At 49.2% G+C, this 19,586-nt stretch overlaps 2 protein-coding genes across 3 annotated transcripts in view; both read left to right on the forward strand.

Moving 5' to 3' along the window:
- The first annotated feature begins 6,898 nt into the window (after positions 1 to 6,898).
- Positions 6,899 to 11,467, forward strand: RLN3 (relaxin 3). The gene is made up of 2 exons (XM_048491110.1): positions 6,899 to 7,108; positions 10,985 to 11,467. Exons 1-2 carry the CDS (start codon positions 6,949 to 6,951, stop codon positions 11,230 to 11,232), a joined length of 408 nt encoding a protein of 135 aa, XP_048347067.1. The 5' UTR covers positions 6,899 to 6,948; the 3' UTR covers positions 11,233 to 11,467.
- A 3,670-nt stretch (positions 11,468 to 15,137) lies between these two features.
- The window catches only part of IL27RA (interleukin 27 receptor subunit alpha), a 43,363-nt gene continuing 38,914 nt past the window's right edge, over positions 15,138 to 19,586 (forward strand). Inside the window, exon 1 of one of the 2 annotated variants that reach the window (XM_048492269.1) lies at positions 15,138 to 15,293. The gene's annotated coding sequence lies outside the window, so the exon portion shown is untranslated. Of the gene's footprint in view, positions 15,294 to 16,141; positions 16,217 to 19,586 lie in introns of those variants that run through there. The other variant, XM_048492268.1, reaches the window with a different exon arrangement.

Here is a 19,586-nt window from a genome sequence, read left to right on the forward strand (position 1 = left end):
GTTAGAGTCATGGATTTCTCAAGAGCGTGAGAGAGCTCACTGAGTAGTCTTTAGCATTGCAAGTTCAGTGACTCTCTGACACGAGCAAGGCTGTGAGTAGGCATGTTCGATAATAATATCAGGTGAAACTGGAAATAGCGGAGGAGGAGTTCCCAAGGGATTAACCTATCAGGAATGTTCCTGGCTGCGACTTACAAGCTCCAGCCAGGGGGGGAGGCAGAGAGGGAGAGAATGGCGGTGACTGTAGATGAGGAGCAGCTGACACACAAGCGTCAGCCTCTGAGCCACATCAAGCTGGCCCAGGCTGCCATTCCCCTGGGAGGGGCCCAGCGAGGAGCCTCTGCGATCTCCGTGGAAGAATAAGTGCTGGCTCAGAGAATCCTCCCATCTTGGCCCCAGGCACAGGGGGCAGTCGGGCCCTCTCAGCAGAGGCGGCTGGAGTCGGGTCCTCCGGGATACCCATTCCATCTCTCGAGGGGTGGAGCCTGTAGCCTGGCATGGCGAACTGGACTCCTGTATGGAGAGAAAAAAAAAACAAGCACTTTTCCCCACAGGGTTTTGCGTGCTGGCTGAGTTTAGATTCTTATAGATGACAATGGAAAGCCCGGCGAGGCCCTGAGTGGGAGGTGCCGTAGGCAATTTTGATAGAGAATGAGAAATTACTTTGGACATGGAGTCTGCTGGATGAGACCTTGAGTTGGAGTCAATAGAGGGGAACTACTCCCCCTTTCTTTAGATTTGTTTTGGCCAAGCTTCGTTTAGAGCAGTTGGTGGCCCATTCGACTAACGATCCTTGCAACATTCAAGGCGTTAAGAGATACAAAGGCAGAAATTTGCCCGAAGGCTTAGGAAGGGAGAGGAGGTCATATCCAGGTAGGATGTTTGTTTTATGCAAAACAGTCCCAATGCACGTCCTAAGGTGTGGGTTTTGTCACAAAACAGGAACAGACAATTCCACAATTACTCCAGTCCATATCGTAATATATAGCATCTATAGGAAAGATATAGAGAGATGCAAAGAAAAGGAAAAAACAGTTCCTGGGCTTGAGGGTTTGATCACAGAGAACAAATTGGGAGGGTCTGCAAAAAAAGAGCCTTTATCAGATCCCTAGATCTAGAGTGGGAAGTAGCGTCAGCCCACATTAGAAGAGGGGTGTGCGGCAGAAGGGGAAGGCAGGGGGGGGGAAGGGTTTGGAAGTCAGCTCCTTCCCTCCCACGTAAAGAGGACTTTGGCGGTTTGAGCTTTCGCTTCCTACCACCTTCTGGCGGAGGCTGTAAGATAGAGTGTGTGGCTAGAAGACCCCGGCACTGCTTGACTAGCCAGAGCTATCCAGCAGAAAAAATGTGGGAGCATGAAAAGAAATGAATTCTGGCATACGCCAATGCTTAGCAGTGTAGCAGAGCTCAGATGGAGACCCGAAGGAAAAGGAGTTCTCAAAGAGGAGAGGTTTGAAGAAAGAGTTTGAGAGTTTAAACTAAGATGGAAGCTGACTTGGAAGCAGGTCCCATCGTTATCCCTAGAACACTTACGCAGGCTGTGTCCCGTTTAAAAGTGAGATACTCTGCAGTATGTGTAGCCTTTCAAGAACATTGGCACATAATCAGAAGGGAGAAAAGAAACTTTGATTGAAGCACAAGCACTTAGCATAGCAAGCGTGAAGAAATCCCTCTTATGAGGGAGAACTTTAGGGGAGTCTCTTGAAGGGCAGACAGACATACCAGAACATACATAGGCATACAAGAGCACATATAAAAGATGTAACAAGGAGGATTGCAACTCTGATTTGGGATTTTGCTCTCTCTGAGGTGCTGGCGATTTTGCTTGCTGCCACTGGGAGCTTGCCCCAGGCTTAGGAGCTTTGTACAGGCTCAGAGGCTATGAGATCTGGTTTGAACCTTACAGCTGGAGAGGGCCAAGGGGCTTCTTCTTAGCCCTTAAGGACTTTTGGCTTAAGGAGCCATTGTGGAAGCATCTTCCCCTTTCCATGCCTCATTGTCCTGTGGATTGGCTACTTTTGGGGCATTTGTTCTGAGAGGAACTCAAAAGAATGAGCAGTCCTCTTCCGTCAGCATTCCCTTTCTGTTGCAATTCAGTGACTGTGGACTCTGCAGAGGTTTTTAGAAATCGTGCCATTCTGGGGCACTGGCCGGAAGGCATGAAGTGACTTTGGAAGTAGAGAAGAGGTTAGCTTAGAGCAGGAAGTATATATATAGGCGGACTAGGGGAGCAAGCTGGCAAGAACCAGCCCCAATGGTCTCTCCATTGGGGATGGGATCACTATACTGAGCTGGGGCAGTGAGATCTCATGGGAACTCGGAAAAGAGGTTTGAGGAGTGCTTGGATCTTGGTTCCCTAGGGCTGGGAAGAGTGCCGGGCCCTTGGGCCTCCCAGTAGGCGTTAGAGCCTTGGTCTTAGACTTTCCTGGGAGTCTTACGCCCCTCTAGGGGAGAGACCCTCCTCAGGAAGTGGGAATTTGTAAGCCCCCGCCCGGGCAACCTTCTAATTCCTCGGAAATGTCCTGGCTTGCCATAGTTGAGACACTGCGTCTCGAGGGCTGCATCTCACTTGGCAGCGGAGGCGGCGGCTAGAAGGCTGGCTTGATAAGTGAAAGAGACCGAAATATCCCTGGCAAGCTTTGAGCATGGCCGGCCAGCTTCAGGAGTTCCTTCCCTGGAAGCCTGTGATGCAGCTTTCGCGGCACTCAGCGGAGGCGTTCTCCTTGGCAAAGGCCTGCAAGGAGTTAAGCCCTGGAGGCCTCTCGTTGTCAACCTGCCTCTTTTGAGGCCTCCTGGAGCCTGTTCACAAACTCAGCCATAGGAGCTCTTGAGAGGCTTCTGCGGTGTACTAGAAAAACTTTGGGTTGGCTGTATCCGGTATTGGGACTTTCAAAAGCATGCCTTAGAAACACATTCAAGAGAACAACCGTAAGAGGTGGCCTCAGGCAGAGTTTCAAATCTGATTGCTTGAAGACTTGAAAAGGCAGTACTAGAAACCGTCAAAGCTGCTGCTGGCGTATTAGAAGCATGGGAGTAGCTAACTGCCCTGCTGGAAGCACTGCTGGCCGGAGACTCACTTTCCCCAGATCACAAACTGTAGAAGGGCTCAGGGCATGCAGGAAGGTGAGTCTATTCTCTTCCAGATGCGTCCGGAGGACTCATTAGGTTGGTTCCTGCTTGATTGCCTCTAGCATGCCTCTCACATAGGGGCTTGTCACTCCCTACGATCCCTTGTGCTGCGGAGGAGCTCAGTGATATGTGTATATTGCGCAAAGATTTTCCTGACAACCCCTCTGAATAAGTGCCACCCCTCCCTGAAGTGGTCCTCTGTGAAGTGGGCCGGGGGCTACAAGCAAGGGATCCTCAGCATCATCTTCCGTCAAGGTCTCTTTCTCTCTGCTTGGATCGTGGCTAATCTGGCTCTGCAGAGGTTTTCTGGGAAACTCCAGCGCCCATTACGTCAGCTAGCGGAGGAGTCTTGGTTGGCTTCGAGAAAATGAGAGAGACAAGGGAGCGGCGGAGCCCACATGTGGAGCGGGAAGTTTGAGAATGGGTGGAGAACACGCAGGGGGGGCAGAAGGGAGGACGGCGTCCAATTTGGTGGATAGAGAAGAAATTCCGGGGCTGAAATTGGTGAAGGTGAGTCCAGAAAGGCGGCCCATGGCAGGAGACCATGGAGTCTGCAGGCCTGATAGCGACATTAACACTGTCTCCACGTCCAGTAGCTTAGCTGACACCGTGATGCGAGGCTCTGTCGAAGAGTGCGCGATGTTTTCCCAGTCCTTAAGATTCAGTGTCCCCCACCCAGGGGTACCATGGACACTGGGCTTCAATCTCCTCAACCAATTTGCGCAGCTCCCTCTTAACGGAGACCCTGCGCATTTAAGCTGCCTTTCAGCTCGTTAACGTGCTTGTCATAAAGCCCTGCTTTGCAAGCTCCCATACTCACCGGTGTTCCGTCGGATGAGAGAGAGTGTCCTAGGGCCGAGTCTCTGGATCGCCTTGATCCAGAAGGACAGGCGATACGAAGAGTGGTCCCTGGATCTGCGCCGATCCAAATGAGGAGAAACGGTACCCGCTGACCCCTTTCCCAGAGCGACAGTGAGGCAGGGTGGAGGTTGAGGATTCCCGAGGTTTCAGGCACCAGCTTGTAGTCCCATCCCCACTTGGGAGTCGTACAGCTAAGGAATAGGCGGAGGAGGTTCTCATCTGGCCCGAGGCGTCAACCTGGCAGAGCCTTGAGTTCGTGATCCTGACAACTCTCCTTGTGCTCGAAGCTCTCGCTCGCCTTTTATTGGGGTTTACAGAGGGGGGGGGGGCAGTGTGGGGGGGCGGGAAGCCGGGAGGCGGGGAGACTGAGATCATCATGTGATGCATGATCTCACACCCTGGCTGCTTACGTCGCGAGGAGAAGGAGCATCAGCGTCTGGCCCTAATCTCACCTGAGGGGCAGAATCATTGTCCCCTTTGTCTGGGGCCTTGATGACTAGAGCCAGATAGATTTCATGACCATTGACTCATGGGGAGGGGATATGAGAGTGGGAAGTGCGGTGCAATGACCCAGATAGGGCGTAGGAGAGCGATAAGCCGGCTCTACCACGGTCACCTGCTGGAGTCCAGCAGTGCATTACTACATCAGACCAGAGTCCATCTAGTCCAGCATTCTGCTACTCGCAGTGGCCCACCAGGTGCCTTTGGGAGCTCACAGGCAGGATGGGAAAGCAATGGCCTTATGCGGCTGTTGCTCCCGAGCACCTGGACTGTTAAGGCATTTGCAATCTCAGATCAAGGAGGATCAATTCCTTCCTTTTGCCGGGTAGTGCAGAGAGAAGAAGACTCAATCTGCAGCCTGATTGAGCCCGTGGGCAATTTGGAGAAGGGGGACAGAGCATATGGTTGCCAATTTCTGGTCATTAAATTCCTGGAAATTTGGGGGTGAAGACTGAGGAAGATGGGGTTTGGTGGGAAGAGACTTCAGCGGGGTATAATGTCATAGAGTCCATTCTCTGAAGAAGTCAAAGTGCCTAATTTTAAGAATGGAAAGAATGCATTTAACTATAGGGGGTGTAACTTTCCTATTGCTACCAGCTAAAAAAAATGTCAAAGGTGAGAATTGTATGAGGAGGCAGGAAATATAGCAACAAGAGGTGTTACAGAGCAAACCGTTTCAGTTAAATACAAGGCACTAGAGCAGTGGTGGTGAACCTATGGCATGGGTGCCAGAGGTGGCACTCAGAGCCCTCTCTGTGGGCACGCGCAAACAGAGTTGCCCCCTCCCACACATCTAGGCTGGCCTCAATTATTAGGATTAAACCTAAGACGTAGCTTTGGGGAGGAAGTGTAGGTAACCCTGTTAAGCGCTGTTAAACCCCACTGATTTTCATGCGAAGAACTAAAGCGCGATCCTTTACCTGGGAGTAGAAATACCAGTTTGCTGGCAATGGGGCTTGCTTCTGAGTAAACACTCCTAGGGTCGTGATTCACCCGTTGGAAGAGCTGCACGATTGCTTCAAAGCAAAGCCACCGACTACCACCAAGCTTACTCCCGAGTAACGCATGCCTCGGAGCCAACTGTTTTTTCTAAACTAAAACCTCATTATTCAGATTAAATTGCCGTGTTGGCACTTTGCGATAAATAAGTGGGTTTTGGGTTGCAGTTTGGGCACTGGTCTCGAAAAGGTTCGCCATCACTGCACTAGAGAGAGAAAATGAATCAATGCCTGCTCTTCCGCATGGACAGGAACTCTGGGCTAGAGACACGTTCTGCCCAAGGTAGCGTGTTTCCCCGGGCTCAAAAGAAAAGCTCATGATATATAGGAGCTGTAAGAAAGTTAAAATATTCCAGAACAGACTTTTAACACATGCCCTGCCTTTGTTTATCCTGCCCAAAGGCAAGGCGGGTCTGGTGAATCTCCAATAGCTTCACACGTGGCAGGCCATAGCGGAGGAAGGGGCCCAGATGAATTCAAGAACCTCAATACCGAGGAGAGACTTAGGGAACTGGGTACGTTCAGTTTGGTGAAAATAAGTTAAGAGGTGACATGATAGTCCTTTTTAGATGTTTGAAGGGATGTCATGTTGGGGAGGGAGCAAGCTTGTTTTCTGCTGCTCCAGAGATGAGGACCAGGAGTCATGGGTTCAATTTTATTTCTGGAAATCAATTTTGTTTCTGGAAATCAAAAGGAGGATACTTTCCTTAAACAAGGAATTTTACCATATTTCTAAAACATGTTTTTAAAACAGCCCAACAGGGAGAATTATCCCGTTTTCTACCTTCGCTGACCAGCCACATAGGAAACAACAGGACTTTATGATTTTTGGACCTAATGGAATTTCTAACGGAAAAGCAGACCCAATTAGTAACCCGCTCTCGGCACACACAAATAATTACTAACCCACTCTCGGGAACTGGTGAGAACCTGCTGGATCCCACCTCTGGTCAGGAGTGCTTTGATTATGTGTTCCTGCATTGCAGGGGGTTGGACTTGATGGCCCTTGGGGTCTCCTCCAACTCTATCATTCTATGAGCCATCCTTTGCAAATCTGCATCTGCAAATGCTCATCTGTGCCGGAGAAGGGAATGGGAAGTCATTGAGAATCACTCTCCCTCTCCCTCCTCCCGCTCTTGAGTCTGGTCATGCATGTTAATGGGGACCTGGAAAGGACAGGTAAGTGACAGACACAATTCATCACGCTTGCTATGCTGATAGGGAGGAAAAGGTTATCTCTCAGAAGCTCATGTTGCGGATGGCCAGGCTCCCTGCCTATGTCCAGAAAGGTCTCCATCCCCTCCCTGCCGATAATTGGGTTGATAGCAAGGAAGGATGTCCTGTCCACCTTGCTCACGCATCTGGAGGCTATAAAGACCTGCAAGGTGTGCTCTGAGAAGCAGGCAGGTGTGTCCGAGCTGTGGCTGGTGCTTGTGTTCCCATCCTGCCTACGCACCCAGCCATGCACAGACTCCTCCTGGCGCTGCTCCTCGGGGTTCTGTGGTCTGAGATGAGGCTGGAGAGCGAAGCCAGGATGCCGCCATACAGCGTAAAACTGTGCGGCCGGGAGTTCATCCGTGCTGTCATTTTCACATGCGGAGGATCCCGGTGGAGACGGTCAGGTGAGTGGTGGGCATTGTGCCAGGAAGAGGGACGATCCCTCCATGCTAAGCAAGAGGGGAAGGTACACACAAAAGTGAAGATGAAGAAAACTTGTACCAACAGGCTACAATGAAGACTTCAAAAAATATAACAGCTAGCCAGATTCTAGATAATTAACCAACTGGCCTTGTTAAACTTCAAGGAAAGTCCTTTCGAGAGGCATAAGAACAAACCAATTGCAGAGCGTTGTCCTCACTGATTGTAACCATTATTGTATTTTGAAAAACCCTGACCTGCCTTTAACAGCCGTGAAGTTTAACAAGGCCAGTTGGTTAATTATCTAGAATCTGGCCAGCTGTTATATTTACATTGAGATTACTTTGCCATGCTGTTCTAACTTATGTTTATATATATTACTCCAATGGGAGAATGAAAACAATTTTTCCAAAACATTTGGTTACTGTTTGTAAAATTATAAATTTATTTTGGTTACTTAAAAGTAAATTGCTACTCCAGTGGGAGAACTAATTTTTTGAAGTCTTCATTGTAGCCTGTTGGTACAGGAAGAGGGACGAGGCATGAGGTGGTTATGAAGACAGAGGCAGTGTGGTTTAGTGGTTAAGCATGCAAGACTAGGATCTGAGAGAGCCGGCCTGGAATTCCACACTCTTCCGTGGAAGTCCGCTGCGTGGCCTCAGGACAGTTACATGCCTTCGACCTGACCTACTACCTTACAGATTGGTGTGAGGGTAAATTGCAGGAGAATTGGGGGGAAAGGTGGGGTAGAAATCAAGTAAATAACCAAGAGACGAGATTCCAGGGTTGCTTCCAATCAAAAGCTTTTGCTTGGCTTTGGCATTCACACAACATGAAGAAGAAAAGTTTGGATTTATACCCCACCTTTCTCTCCTGTAAGGAGACTCAAGGTGGCTCACAAGCTCCTTTCCCTTCCTCTCCCCACAACAGACACCTTGTGAGGTAGGTGGGGCTGAAGGAGTCCAGAGAGAACTGTGACTGGCCCAAGGTCAATGAGTGACTGGGAGATCGAGTGTGGTTTAGTGGTTAAGAAGAGCAGGTGGATTCTAATCTGGAGAACCGGGTTGGATTCCCCACTCCTCCACCTGAGTGGCGCAGGCTTATCTGGGGAACCAGATGTGTTTCCACACTCCTACATTCCTGCTGGGCGACCTTGGGCTAGTCACAGTTCTCTCTGGACTCTCTCAGCCCCACCTGCCTCCCAAGGTGTCTGTTGTGGGGAGAGGAAGGGAAAGGAGCTTGTAAGCCACCTTGAGTTTCCTTAACAGGACAGAAAGGTGGGGTATAAATCCAAACTCTTCTTCTTCTTCTTCCTCCCAATAACCAGACTCGTGTTTGCCAAAATCAGGATTATTGCAACAAGGTAAATGAACAGGCCCGCTCCAGAGGTTTCGCTGAATCTGAAGTTCCCACACTAAGCAGCGGTCTGTATTCCGCTCTATGCCCCCTGTCCCCCTGACAGTTTTCCCCAAAAGTGGAAGCTTTCACAGGCTGTGCCATTCCAATGGCCAGAACCCTGATAAGAGCCAGCTGCTGTCTGGCTAGGGAGGGGAAACTGTGATGATGCCCCTTTCAACATAAAGAGCAAAGTGCGGTCATGCCTTCTTCAGCAGAAGTTTAATGCACATGTTTCTGCATGTAAAAAGTCCAGAATCTCTCTTTTAGGGCCTTTTCCCACTTTCCTTAAGCCCCGCGCTACTCGAGGAGAGTAGCACGGGGTCCCTCGGCACTCCCCACTGAGGGGGGCGGCGACAGCGCAGCCACCCCGAAGCTGCTGCTGTCGCGCCCCTCAGCGCGCAGCATCCCAGGCGCTCTTCTTAACGGCGCCTTTTGTGGGGACGGCCGGGCGCGCACCTGGGATGCTGCGCTGGCGTGGCATAGAGGGGAACGACAAGAGTGGGGAAAGGCCCTTAGTGAGAGTCAGACTTTCGCACATGCAGAATAATGCAACTTCAATCCACTTTCAGTGCACTTTAACAATTGTTTGCAAGTGGATTTTGCTATTTCACACAGTAAAATCCAGCTTTAACGTGCATTGAAAGTGGATTGAAAGTGCATCACTCTGCATGTGCGGAAGTGCCCAGAGCGTTAGAGAATCTAGTGTTAGAGAATCTTGTTTAAGCACGGCTTTCATCAAAACCGTTATTCCATGCACTGTTAAACATCAAACTTTGGGGGGAAAGAGCATTTCTACGGCTCCAGATGATTATTAGCGAGACTTGCCTTTTTCTAAAGTTGCGCCGGCCATTTTGTTTCCTGTGGCATGAACTGGAAACAAAAAGTCAAGTCTTGCTAACGGCCATCCGGAGCAATATAAATGCTCCCCCCCCCCCCCCCCCGCCAGTTTGATGTTTAACTGTGCAGGGAATAATGGTTTTGATGATGGCGGCCCTTAAGTAAGATTCGCTAATGCTAAAAGAGAATCAGAAGTGGGGGAAGGCAGGCACTAGATCAACCTGTGGGTCTAAACCTGTGGGTCACGACCAGAGGTGGGATCCAGCAGGTTCTCCCCAGTTCCCGAGAGTGGGTTACTAATTATCTGTGTGTGCCGAGAGGGGGTTACTAACTGGGTCTGCTTTTCCGTTAGAAATCCCATTAGGTCCCAAAATCATAAAGTCCTGTTGTTTCCTATGTGACTGGTTAGCGAAGGTAGAAAACGGGATAATTCTCCCTGTTGGGCTGTTTTAAAAACACGTTTTAGAAATATGGTAAAGTTCCTTGTTTAAGGGAAGTCTCCTCCTTTTGATTTCTAGAAACAAAATTAACTATTTGAAAGTATGAAGTATTTGACAGGCAGTCAATTAGAGGAGAAGTAGTTGTTTGTGTTGGCAGGAGACGATAGGACTTGCTATAATGAGTCTAAATTATGGACAGAAAGAGACCAGCTGGAAATTAGGAACATTTTTTATCAGTAAGAGTTTTTTACAGTATCAGAGAAATGATTAATGCCCCGCCCCCGGAATGCCCGGCCACGCCCCCGTCGTGCCCCGCCCAGCCCCATTGGCGCTACGCCACTGTTTGAATCCCACCACCATGGGAACCTGTTACTAAAATTTTTGGATCCCACCACTGGTCGCGACCCCTTCGGGGGGTTGAACGACCCTTTCACAGGGGTCACCTAAGACTCTCTGCATCAGTGTTCTCCATCTGTAAAATGGATAAATGTTAGGGTTGGGGGTCACCCCAACATGAGGAGCTGTATTAAAGGGTCGCGGCATTAGGAAGGCTGAGAACCACTGGGCTAGACTCTGGCGGAGCATTTCAACACAAAGAAGGTTCAGGAAGACGTGGCGGCTGAGATCCTTATGTTGGAAAGGGTATACAAGTCTCTAAACAAGGTGGCAATGTTAATGTTAAACTATTTATATGCCATTAAAGGTATTCGAAATCGACTATGCAGAGGTGCCAAACATGGCTTGAGCTATGGAAGAAGGGCATAGGGCAGTGGTGGCAAACCTTTGGCACTCCAGATGTTATAAACTACAATTCCCAACAGCCCCTGCCAGCATGGCCAATTGGCTGGGGCTGATGGGAATTGCCATGCTGGCAGGGGCTGATGGGAATTGTTGTCCATAACATCTGGAGTGCCAAAGGTTCGCCACCACAGCCTTAAGGGGATGGGGTTTGGAAGGATCTGGAAGGGTAAAACAGATGATCTCAACTTTGGGGAAATGAGGAGATAGTCCATGACACGAGGAGAAACGAAGGTATAATCTGGTTTCTCTTCAGATCGCATAAATCTTTCGCCTTTTTGAAAAATATTTATTGTCAAAGGAAGCTGGCCAGCCTGTCCCCCGGTGCTCCCTTTTGCTTAGCCTTCAGTGCTGCTCCCGTGTCTCCATGTTGGTCTTTTGTTGCAGGAGATCTCGGAGGCCTTCCCGGAGGCGATTCCTCAGAAGCCTTTGTCACAACTTCTTCCTCCAACGAATGGGACTCAATCCACGTCCCCGCAAAGGACGCTTCGGATTATTTTGGGAGCTGGAGAGGCCGCAGTCCCTCGGAAGAGACCTGGGCCTTGGACCGTGGCGCTCGCGACGTGATGGCCGGGCTCAGCAACGCCTGCTGCAAATGGGGGTGCAGCAAGAGCGAAATCAGCTCCCTGTGCTAGGGGGCACGTTTGTGCGTGTGTCTGTGTGTGTGTGACAAAAAGGAAGTGTTTGCAAAATATCCTTGTGCTTAGACCAGGGGTCCCCAACATAGCGCCCTTTAAAAAAATGGATGGGGCCAGGTGTGGCAGTGGTTAAGCAGGGGTGTAGTGGTTAAGAGCAGGTGCACTCTAATCTGGAGAACCGGGTTTGATTCCCCGCTCTGCCATTTGAGCTGTGGAGGCTTATCTGGGGAACTAGATTAGCTTGTGTACTCCCACACATTAAACAGATCAGCAAATATATACCGTCAAACCAATACTAAAAAATCTGAGGCCAGCCCAGCCTAGGAAACATGGACTGTATATATAGTGTATGAATTTTCTATTGACTTTAGACTCAAACTAATTGCATATACCAATTAGTTCATTGCCTTGTGTCACTATATATACAGTCCATGTTTCCTAGGCTGGGCTGGCCTCAGATTTTTTAGTACTCCAACACATGCCAGCTGGGTGACCTTGGGCAAGTCACAGATCTTCTGAGCTCTCTCAGCCCCACCCACCTCACAGGGTGTTTGTGGGAGGGGGAGGGAAAGGAGATTGTAAACCCCTTTGAGTCTCTGTACAGGAGAGAAAGGGGAGATATAAACCCAAACTCTTCTTGTTCTTCTTCTACTTGCCCAGCTCAGCTTCTAACTGGCCACCAGAGATCTAATTGGCTGGGCAAATGAAAATAACTTGGTTTCAGTGGTTGCTCCCCTCGCAGCCTTGGCTTTATTCTTTCTCTTTCCCGTTGCATTCTTCCCTCCACGTGGGCTTCCTCTGCAGCAGCCATTTTGTAGGGTCCCCTCCTGAGACAGCTGTTTTGTGGTTGTGCCCACTCCGCTGTGTCAGAATTCCGAAACTGCCCACAGCCTCAAAAAGGTTGGGGATCCCTTCTTTCGACCATCAGACACTGTAAGATCTGCGTCGCCATCTGTGAACCTATGTACAAGATATCAACCGTAGTCACAGAGATGCCAAGAGGTTCCCAAGAGTCCGAGCACCCTGTTGAGTAAATCACACGTGGCAACCTGTCCACCACTAAGGATGTGGGGGTCTTGTCTCCCAGCCTCCGGCACCAGTGTTATCACTACACGGCGGCCCTTTTCCAAATGCCGGAATAGGGGAACCCCGGCTGTTTCTCTCTGGAGCTGTCCTAGCCGTGGAAACAAACCCCAGTGTGAGTCCTGCACACTCCTCAGCTGGGAATGCTCGGAAGTCCCTGGAGAATGTGTGTGTGTGTGTGTGTGTACATCACCGATTGTCTTGTGCATCGATGTCTTTGGGCTTTGTGCTGGCCTCACCAGCGATAGTCCGTCTGATGCAGCTGCTACTTTGTCCTCCTTTGGAAATATGTCAAAAGTGAAATTAAAAAAGACGGAATAAACAATCGACTGGAGCATGTTGACTTTGGGGCCGTCCAGGATGAGAGCAGAGTGGATTTTTAAACCAAATGCTGACATAGGGTTGCCAGCTCTGGGTGGAAAAATTCCTGGAGATTTTGGGGTGGAGGGCAGAGATTTGGGAAGGGAGAGGCCTCAGTGGGGTAAAAAAAAGGACACCCCCCCCTCCGAAGCGGCCATTTTTTCCAGGAGAACTGATAGCTGTAATCTAGAGATCAGCTGTGATCTCCAGGCCCCTCCTGGAGACTGGCAACCAGTGCCAGATTTACCTATAGGCTCCACAGGCCGAAGCCTGGGGCCTCAAAATCTAGGGCGCCTCCAGCCAAGGTGTATATTTTTGACCCTGCCGCAGGCCTTTCTTACACAGGCTGTCAGAACACCCAGCTGTCTCTAAGCAATTCAGTCATTTTTCCTTACACTCCATTTCAAAATAATACTTTTTTGGCATACTATTATTTATGTATTAATGCATTTAAAACATTTATTAGCTGCCTTTCTTCCTGATAGAGCTCCAGGCAGTTTATAGATAAAAGACATGCAATCCATTTTTAAAAAATCAAAATTTAAATGCACACTTTAGACCTGGAGGCTATCGAATATATACACAAGCACCTGAATGGCACTTAGTCAACCAGCACCTGTATCTTTAAATGAATTCCCCGAAGCTTTTATGCATTGCATCTAAGTTATTCCACTTTTATCACTCAAGAAATTGCCCAAACCTGGGCTCACAAAAAAAGAACAATGGACTAGTCCCAATATTGGGCACACGATAAAGTTCACTACTATCCACACGCCCAAGAATTCTGCTACTCCAAGCTTTAAAAGGGGCTTGGACAGATTTACGGAGGAGAAGTCGATCTGTGGCTACCAATCTTGATCCTCCTTGATCTCAGATCGCAAATGCCTTAGCAGACCAGGTGCTCAGGAGCAGCAGCAGCAGAAGGCCATTGCTTTCACCTCCTGCAGGTGAGCTCCCAAAGGCACCTGGTGGGCCACTGCGAGTAGCAGAGTGCTGGACTAGATGGACTCTGGTCTGATCCAGCAGGCTCGTTCTTATGTTCTTAAATGCCTTAGCAGACCAGGTGCTCAGGAGCAGCAGCAGCAGAAGGCCATTGCTTTCACCTCCTGCCTGTGAGCTCCCAAAGGCACCTGGTGGGCCACTGCGAGTAGCAGAGTGCTGGACTGGATGGACTCTGGTCTGATCCAGCTGGCTTGTTCTTATGTTCTCTTACTATAAATTTGAAATAAATAAATGAATGAATAAAATACTCTTAGCCTCAGAAGAATGCCATTTGAGTGACTTGTGGGCACTGACCCTGACCTCACAGGATGGTTGATTCACGTCCTGGGGTTTTGGCCACATAACATGAGGGCGTTTTCCAAGGCTGAGCCTAGCAGCATTCTTGATCTCATGGGTAGTAGTGAACTTTATGGTTAGCCTAATATTGGGACTACAGTGGAACCTCGTTTTTTGTTGGCAATCCGTCCGAAAAGAATCAATGAAAACCAAAAACGATGAAAACTGAGGCAAACTTTTCCATAGGAATCCATGTAAATCCAATTAATCCGTTCTAGGCACTCCAAACAACATACCAAAAACACATTTTTGGTGAATAAATATAGTGTTTAATCTGAAAACAGTAACAAACAATAACACCAGGACCAGCTTCAGAGCCAGTGGACCAAAGAGGTCTGTTTCTGACGCCTCCTTAAGATTTGTCTGAAATGGGGCAAGACATTGTTGTTAAACAAGTTGCAGACACGGCCTGCGACAGCTTTGTCCGGGTGATTTTTCTCCACAAACCCCTGCACCTGACTGCAAATCGATGAAAACCCAGACAAATGTTTTACTGAAAAAAAAATCGATGAAAACCGAAACCGATGAAACCGAAACCGATGAAAACCGAGGTGCCACTGTAATTAGTTGCTTTTTCATGAGGTTTTGTGAGTCCGGGTTTGGGCGATTTCTTGAGCTATAAAAGTGGAAAAATTCAGACACAGGCAACAACGCTTGGGGGGGATTTCCTGAAAGATCCCCGCAGGGGGTCCTGGTGTGCCGGGAGCCCTCCAGGTGCACGTCTGCGTCTCCGACTGACTTGGGGGTAGCTGCCCCAGCCTCGTGGTAGGGCTGGCCCCTGGAGGCTGGCTGGCTGGCTGGCTGGCAGCCCAGCGGCTTCGGGGGCGCCCCTGCTCTGTGCGCGTCTCGGGCGCACGGCCAGGAGGAGGCCAGCCCGGGCGAGACGCGTGGGCCGGGCTGGGGAGCGCCCATCCGAGTCAGCGCCGGCTCAGCGACGCGGGGATCGAGCGAAGACGCTGCCGCGCCGCCCTCCTCATCCGCGCTGCCGGGCAGGGCCGCCTCCTTCCCTCCCTCTCCGGGCCCCGATCGTGCGCCCTGGTGGCGGCCGCCGCTGCGCCCCGAGCCGGCCCTTTGGAGACCTCTTGGAGAACCCTCGGGCGCGCCCCAGCCGCCGCCGCCTGCCGGGCCGATAAGGAGGGCGGGCTGTGGTGGGCCCAAGCCCCGCCCGGGCATCCGCTGCCGGAGGAGGAGGACGAGGAGGAGAGGAGGAGGAGGGCGCAGCCCGTGGAGGCGCCCCGGGACTCCGGCCGCAGCGCCTGGACTGGCTGGCTGGCTGGGTGAGCGAGCAAGCGAGCGAGCGAGGGGCCCCGGCGGGGGGGGGGGGGCGCTCAGCAAGGCTGGGGCAGCCTGGTGGAGTGGTTGGAGCCCAGGGTCGAAATGCCCCGCCGGGCCCCTTCCTTACCTACTAGGTAGGGGATCCGCGGAGGGTTGGAAAGGGCAGGAGCTCAGCGGGGGGCAACACCTCCCTACCCCACCCCGCCCCACGGCAACCCTTTCCCCCAAGGGAGCTAACTGGTCCGGTCCCTGCAGGCTGGAAGTCGGGGTTCATGCCAGGATTTCTCCCGGCTGGATGTTGGCAAGCCCACCACTCCCCTGGGGAGCTGCGGTTGAGCCCAAGGGAGTCCCTTGGAAGGTTCGGCGGTCTGGCCCTGCCAGCTGGATAGAAAATCACGAGGTCTGCCAAAAAAGCCGTTTTCTTTAGAGGGGGGCTGGTTCCTGCAGTCTGGACATCAGAGGTAATTCAGCAGGATCCCCAGGCACCGCCTGGAGGTTGGCAGCCATATCAGGAGAACAGCCAGGCCGCTGCCAAGACTCCCAAGAAAATGTTGCATATGAGCCGCCACTCTGGCCCACATTTGGTTCAGCATGTTTGTATTGGAGCGTTGCCCATCAATCCATTACGGGCATATTGATGCATGGCAACTATCGGCCATGTGTTTGGGACCAGCCCTGTGGCTCGCTGCTCCTCCTGCACTTGGGTTTCTGTTGCAAGCCATGCTTTAGGCTTAGGAAAATGCAGTCCCTTTGGGATATGGTGGGATATAACAACTAATTGTTTATAAGCACCATTTTAACAACCAGTTCTGCCAAAGTGGTGCGAACCTGCTGAATCCCACCACTGAGTAAACCCCTCCTCTGTACAGCGCATGGATTGCAAGCACTGATTGGCTGGTACTAAAGACATCACACTGCATATTTGGTAAGGGTCACAAGCTCCTTTGGGCTGGTGCCTGGGACATCAATCCCTAACAAGAAACCCTCACTCCCTGTTAATTAATGCTGGTAATTAATACCATGCTGTTAATTAATGCCGATGCTATTTTTGACTTCGATTAGTTGTGATGCGCATGAGTTCTATTTATTTTTAGCGCTCTCAGTCTGAAGTATCTGGAGAATTAAATGCGGTTTGATTTTTAACTCGCCCGTTCCCAAACAAATTGGGCTCAGAACAGTTTACAGTAATATGTCAACAATTAAAATTATATGTTAAAGGTTAAAATCCTCAATACTATTTACATTACTATTTACATTCTTAAAAAACGCTGATGACGTCATGAAACTGCTACAAAAATGGGAAACAGAGAGGACAAGAAGCTACGAAAACTCCAAATAAAGAAAAGGGAAATAAAACCTATAAATAAGGTAAAGTAAGAAAGAAAGGGAGGTGGTCCATAAGATGGAACCCGTTGCTGTATTCAACCCTGGTGGGACATCTTGGTCTTATGGGCCCTGCGGAACTTCAACAGATCCCATGTGGCCTGGGTCTCACTAGAAAGAAAGTCCCACAAAGCCATAGCCAAGAATTCATGGCCCTGGTTCAGGACTGTGGGATAGTTTTGGGGTCAGGGACCAACAGTAGGCTGTTTCCCACTGAGCATACCACTCTCTGCCAGCACAGTGTAGTGGTTGAGAGCAGTGAATTCTAATCTGGAGAACTGGGTTTGATTTCCCACTCCTCTACATGAGCGGCGGACTGTAATCTGGTGAACTCGATTTTGTTTCCTGGCTCCCCCACGTGTAGCCTGCTGAGTGTATAGACTAGATAATGGCTTAATTGACTGGGAATTCCTAAAACTCTTGCACAACAACTGAAATGTGTGTTGGACATCTTTGTCTGGCTGCATGAGTGCATCTAAAGCCGGGCTGTCAATCCTCCTATTGCACAAGCTAATCTAGTTCACCAGATAAGCCTCCAAAGCTCAAGTGGCAGAGTGGGGAATCAAACCCAGTTCTATGTAACTATTATGATGAGGACTAGCGTACTAGATAGCAATTATAAATATGAAACCACCGCCAGTCCTACTGCTACTATCATACAAACATCCTGTGTTGAGCTAAACCATTTGCTTAGTGAAGGAAAAAGTAATACAGGTGCCCAGTTATCTAGAACAGTGTAAACATACAAAACATTCCACCATACAAATGTATACAAAACATGTATGAATCAAAAAATTCCCTTAGTTGCAGTCCTAGCTGCAATAATAGGGAACTTGAGTAGTGCTGTACTCCTTCTCTAGAACACAAAGTATTCAGAGGAAAGCCATTCTATAATGCCGTTCGCGATAAAGCGTTTTCATAGATGACTTCTTCAGTAGAATGCTGCTCAGTGTTGTAAATAATATCGGCAATGGATAATTCAGTATCACATTAACGCAGCTTGCTTAACCATTCTCAAGGCACAGAATTCAGGACACAATCAGGGGCAGCCGCTACACCCCGCTGGCTCTAATTTTACTTACGGTAAATTCCTTGCACCGGAACATTTAAGATGGCAAGTTAGTACAGCACCATATCTGTTCTTTTTGGAAAACAGTAATACAAGAAGATCTTTTACATTGGCCAGATGTAACTCTCTTCCCTCATTACTGCTAGAGGGAAAATATAAGAAAGTTCCTTACGAAAAAAGGCTTTGCCCCTGCCCCCTAGGCGAAATTGACACTACCGATCACATGTTTTTTAGATGCCCCATGTACGAACAGCCCCGAAAGGAAATCCTTAGTCCTGTCCTGTCTGCCTTAACCGGCCTAAATCCACAAAGATTTTACTGGACTCATATTTTGTCGGGCAGCATAACCAGAAAACCACACGGGCAACGGCAGCGTTTCTGTGCACTCCATCTGTAAAAGAAAAAAAAGAGATATCCTGCGGCCAGATGATAGTCAAGGGAAGGGAGAGAGAGATCAGATTAATTTTAGACAACTTGGCTGGGAAGTCCAGTTTTTAGCCAGACTTGGCCAGAAATCCGGTTTTTTTAGACTTGGCCGGAAGTCAGCAGTTTTAAGCCGTCAGTCCTTATTGGCTTCCTTCCTGTGTCAATACTGTAGAGGCCTCTTTATAAGTACCTAAAACTTTTATTTCCATCACTATCCCAATCTCTGTACTTTTCAATCCATTTGTATCCACGCAATTTTAGGTGTAACAGGATTTTAAATCTAAGTCACAGGAAAAAATTTCATATAAATTATTTAATTCCTGCGAATATCCCCTCAGTCAGTAATATTGACTATATATTTTGTACTATGTACTATCTTTGATTCGTGAATTATTATTGCTGAATTATGTATTTCTGTTTCTTTTTGCTGTTCTTGAGTACGTGAGGAATTGTACGTGAAATAAAAATGATTTTGATTTGATTACTTTCACAGGTAGGATCTTTCTGTGGGAAACCTGGGGTGTAGTGATAGAGAAAGGGTGCTAAGGAAGTCTCTTAGCTCCCTGTCAAGATCCTGTCAAGATGGCAGCTCTCTCCTGGTCCTTGCCATGAGACGGTGGGAGGTGTGAAAGTTCTCTTCCCCCCCTCCAAGACCGGCTGCACCTGGACTGTATCTCCGATTTGGCCTTGAAGGTTTTTCATGACCTGGGACCATTTCTAGTGATCTCACTCTGCTGGGATGCTGGCGAAAAGAATATTAACCGCAGCTTGCTTAGTGTAACTTAGTTCCAGCAAGAACTTGCTTGTATCCTGTTTGCACTGCCCTTTCAATAAACCGATTTCTGAACCGAAAAGTCTGGTTATTGGGGGAGGTCAGCGGATCCTGATTCTCCCTCCTGCTCCCATTCTGTGAGCTTTTATCAAGTGCTTTATTATAATGCTCAAATGTCATCAGTAATACTGTAAAAAAAAACTTAATGTTTTAGAGTGGACTGCCCCAACGTGAATGCAGTTGTCTAACCCTCAATAGAAGAAGAGTTTGGATTTGTATCCCCCTTTCTCTCCTGTAAGGAGACCCAGAGGGGCTTATAATCTCCTTTCCCTTCCCCACCCCCACAAGAAACACCCTGTAAGGTGGGTGGCGCTGAGAGCGCTCCGAAGAACTGTGACTAGCCCAAGGTCACCCAGCTGGCATGTGTGGGAGCGCACAAGCTAATCTGGTTCCCCAGATAAGCCTCCACAGCTCAAGTGGCAGAGCAGGGAATTAAACCTGGATCTCCAGATTATAGTGCGCCTGCTCTTAACTACTACACCATTCTGGCGATCCGAGGGTTGTTGTTTTTTTCTATCCAGCCCTAACTTCTAAAAACCAAAACCGGCACCACACTGAGAGAACCTTTTCCTTAAACTGCTACCT

This window comes from Sphaerodactylus townsendi, linkage group LG03 (assembly GCF_021028975.2).
Source record: "Sphaerodactylus townsendi isolate TG3544 linkage group LG03, MPM_Stown_v2.3, whole genome shotgun sequence".
Lineage (NCBI taxonomy): Eukaryota > Metazoa > Chordata > Lepidosauria > Squamata > Sphaerodactylidae > Sphaerodactylus > Sphaerodactylus townsendi.

What these genes read in the sequence shown, in the direction of transcription:
- RLN3 (XM_048491110.1), top strand. Translation starts at nt 6,949, where the DNA reads ATGCACAGACTCCTCCTGGCGCTGCTCCTCGGGGTTCTGTGGTCTGAG. An exon ending in ATCCCGGTGGAGACGGTCAG is followed by an intron (nt 7,109 to 10,984) that starts GTGAGTGGTGGG and finishes CTTTTGTTGCAG; the next exon opens with GAGATCTCGGAGGCCTTCCC.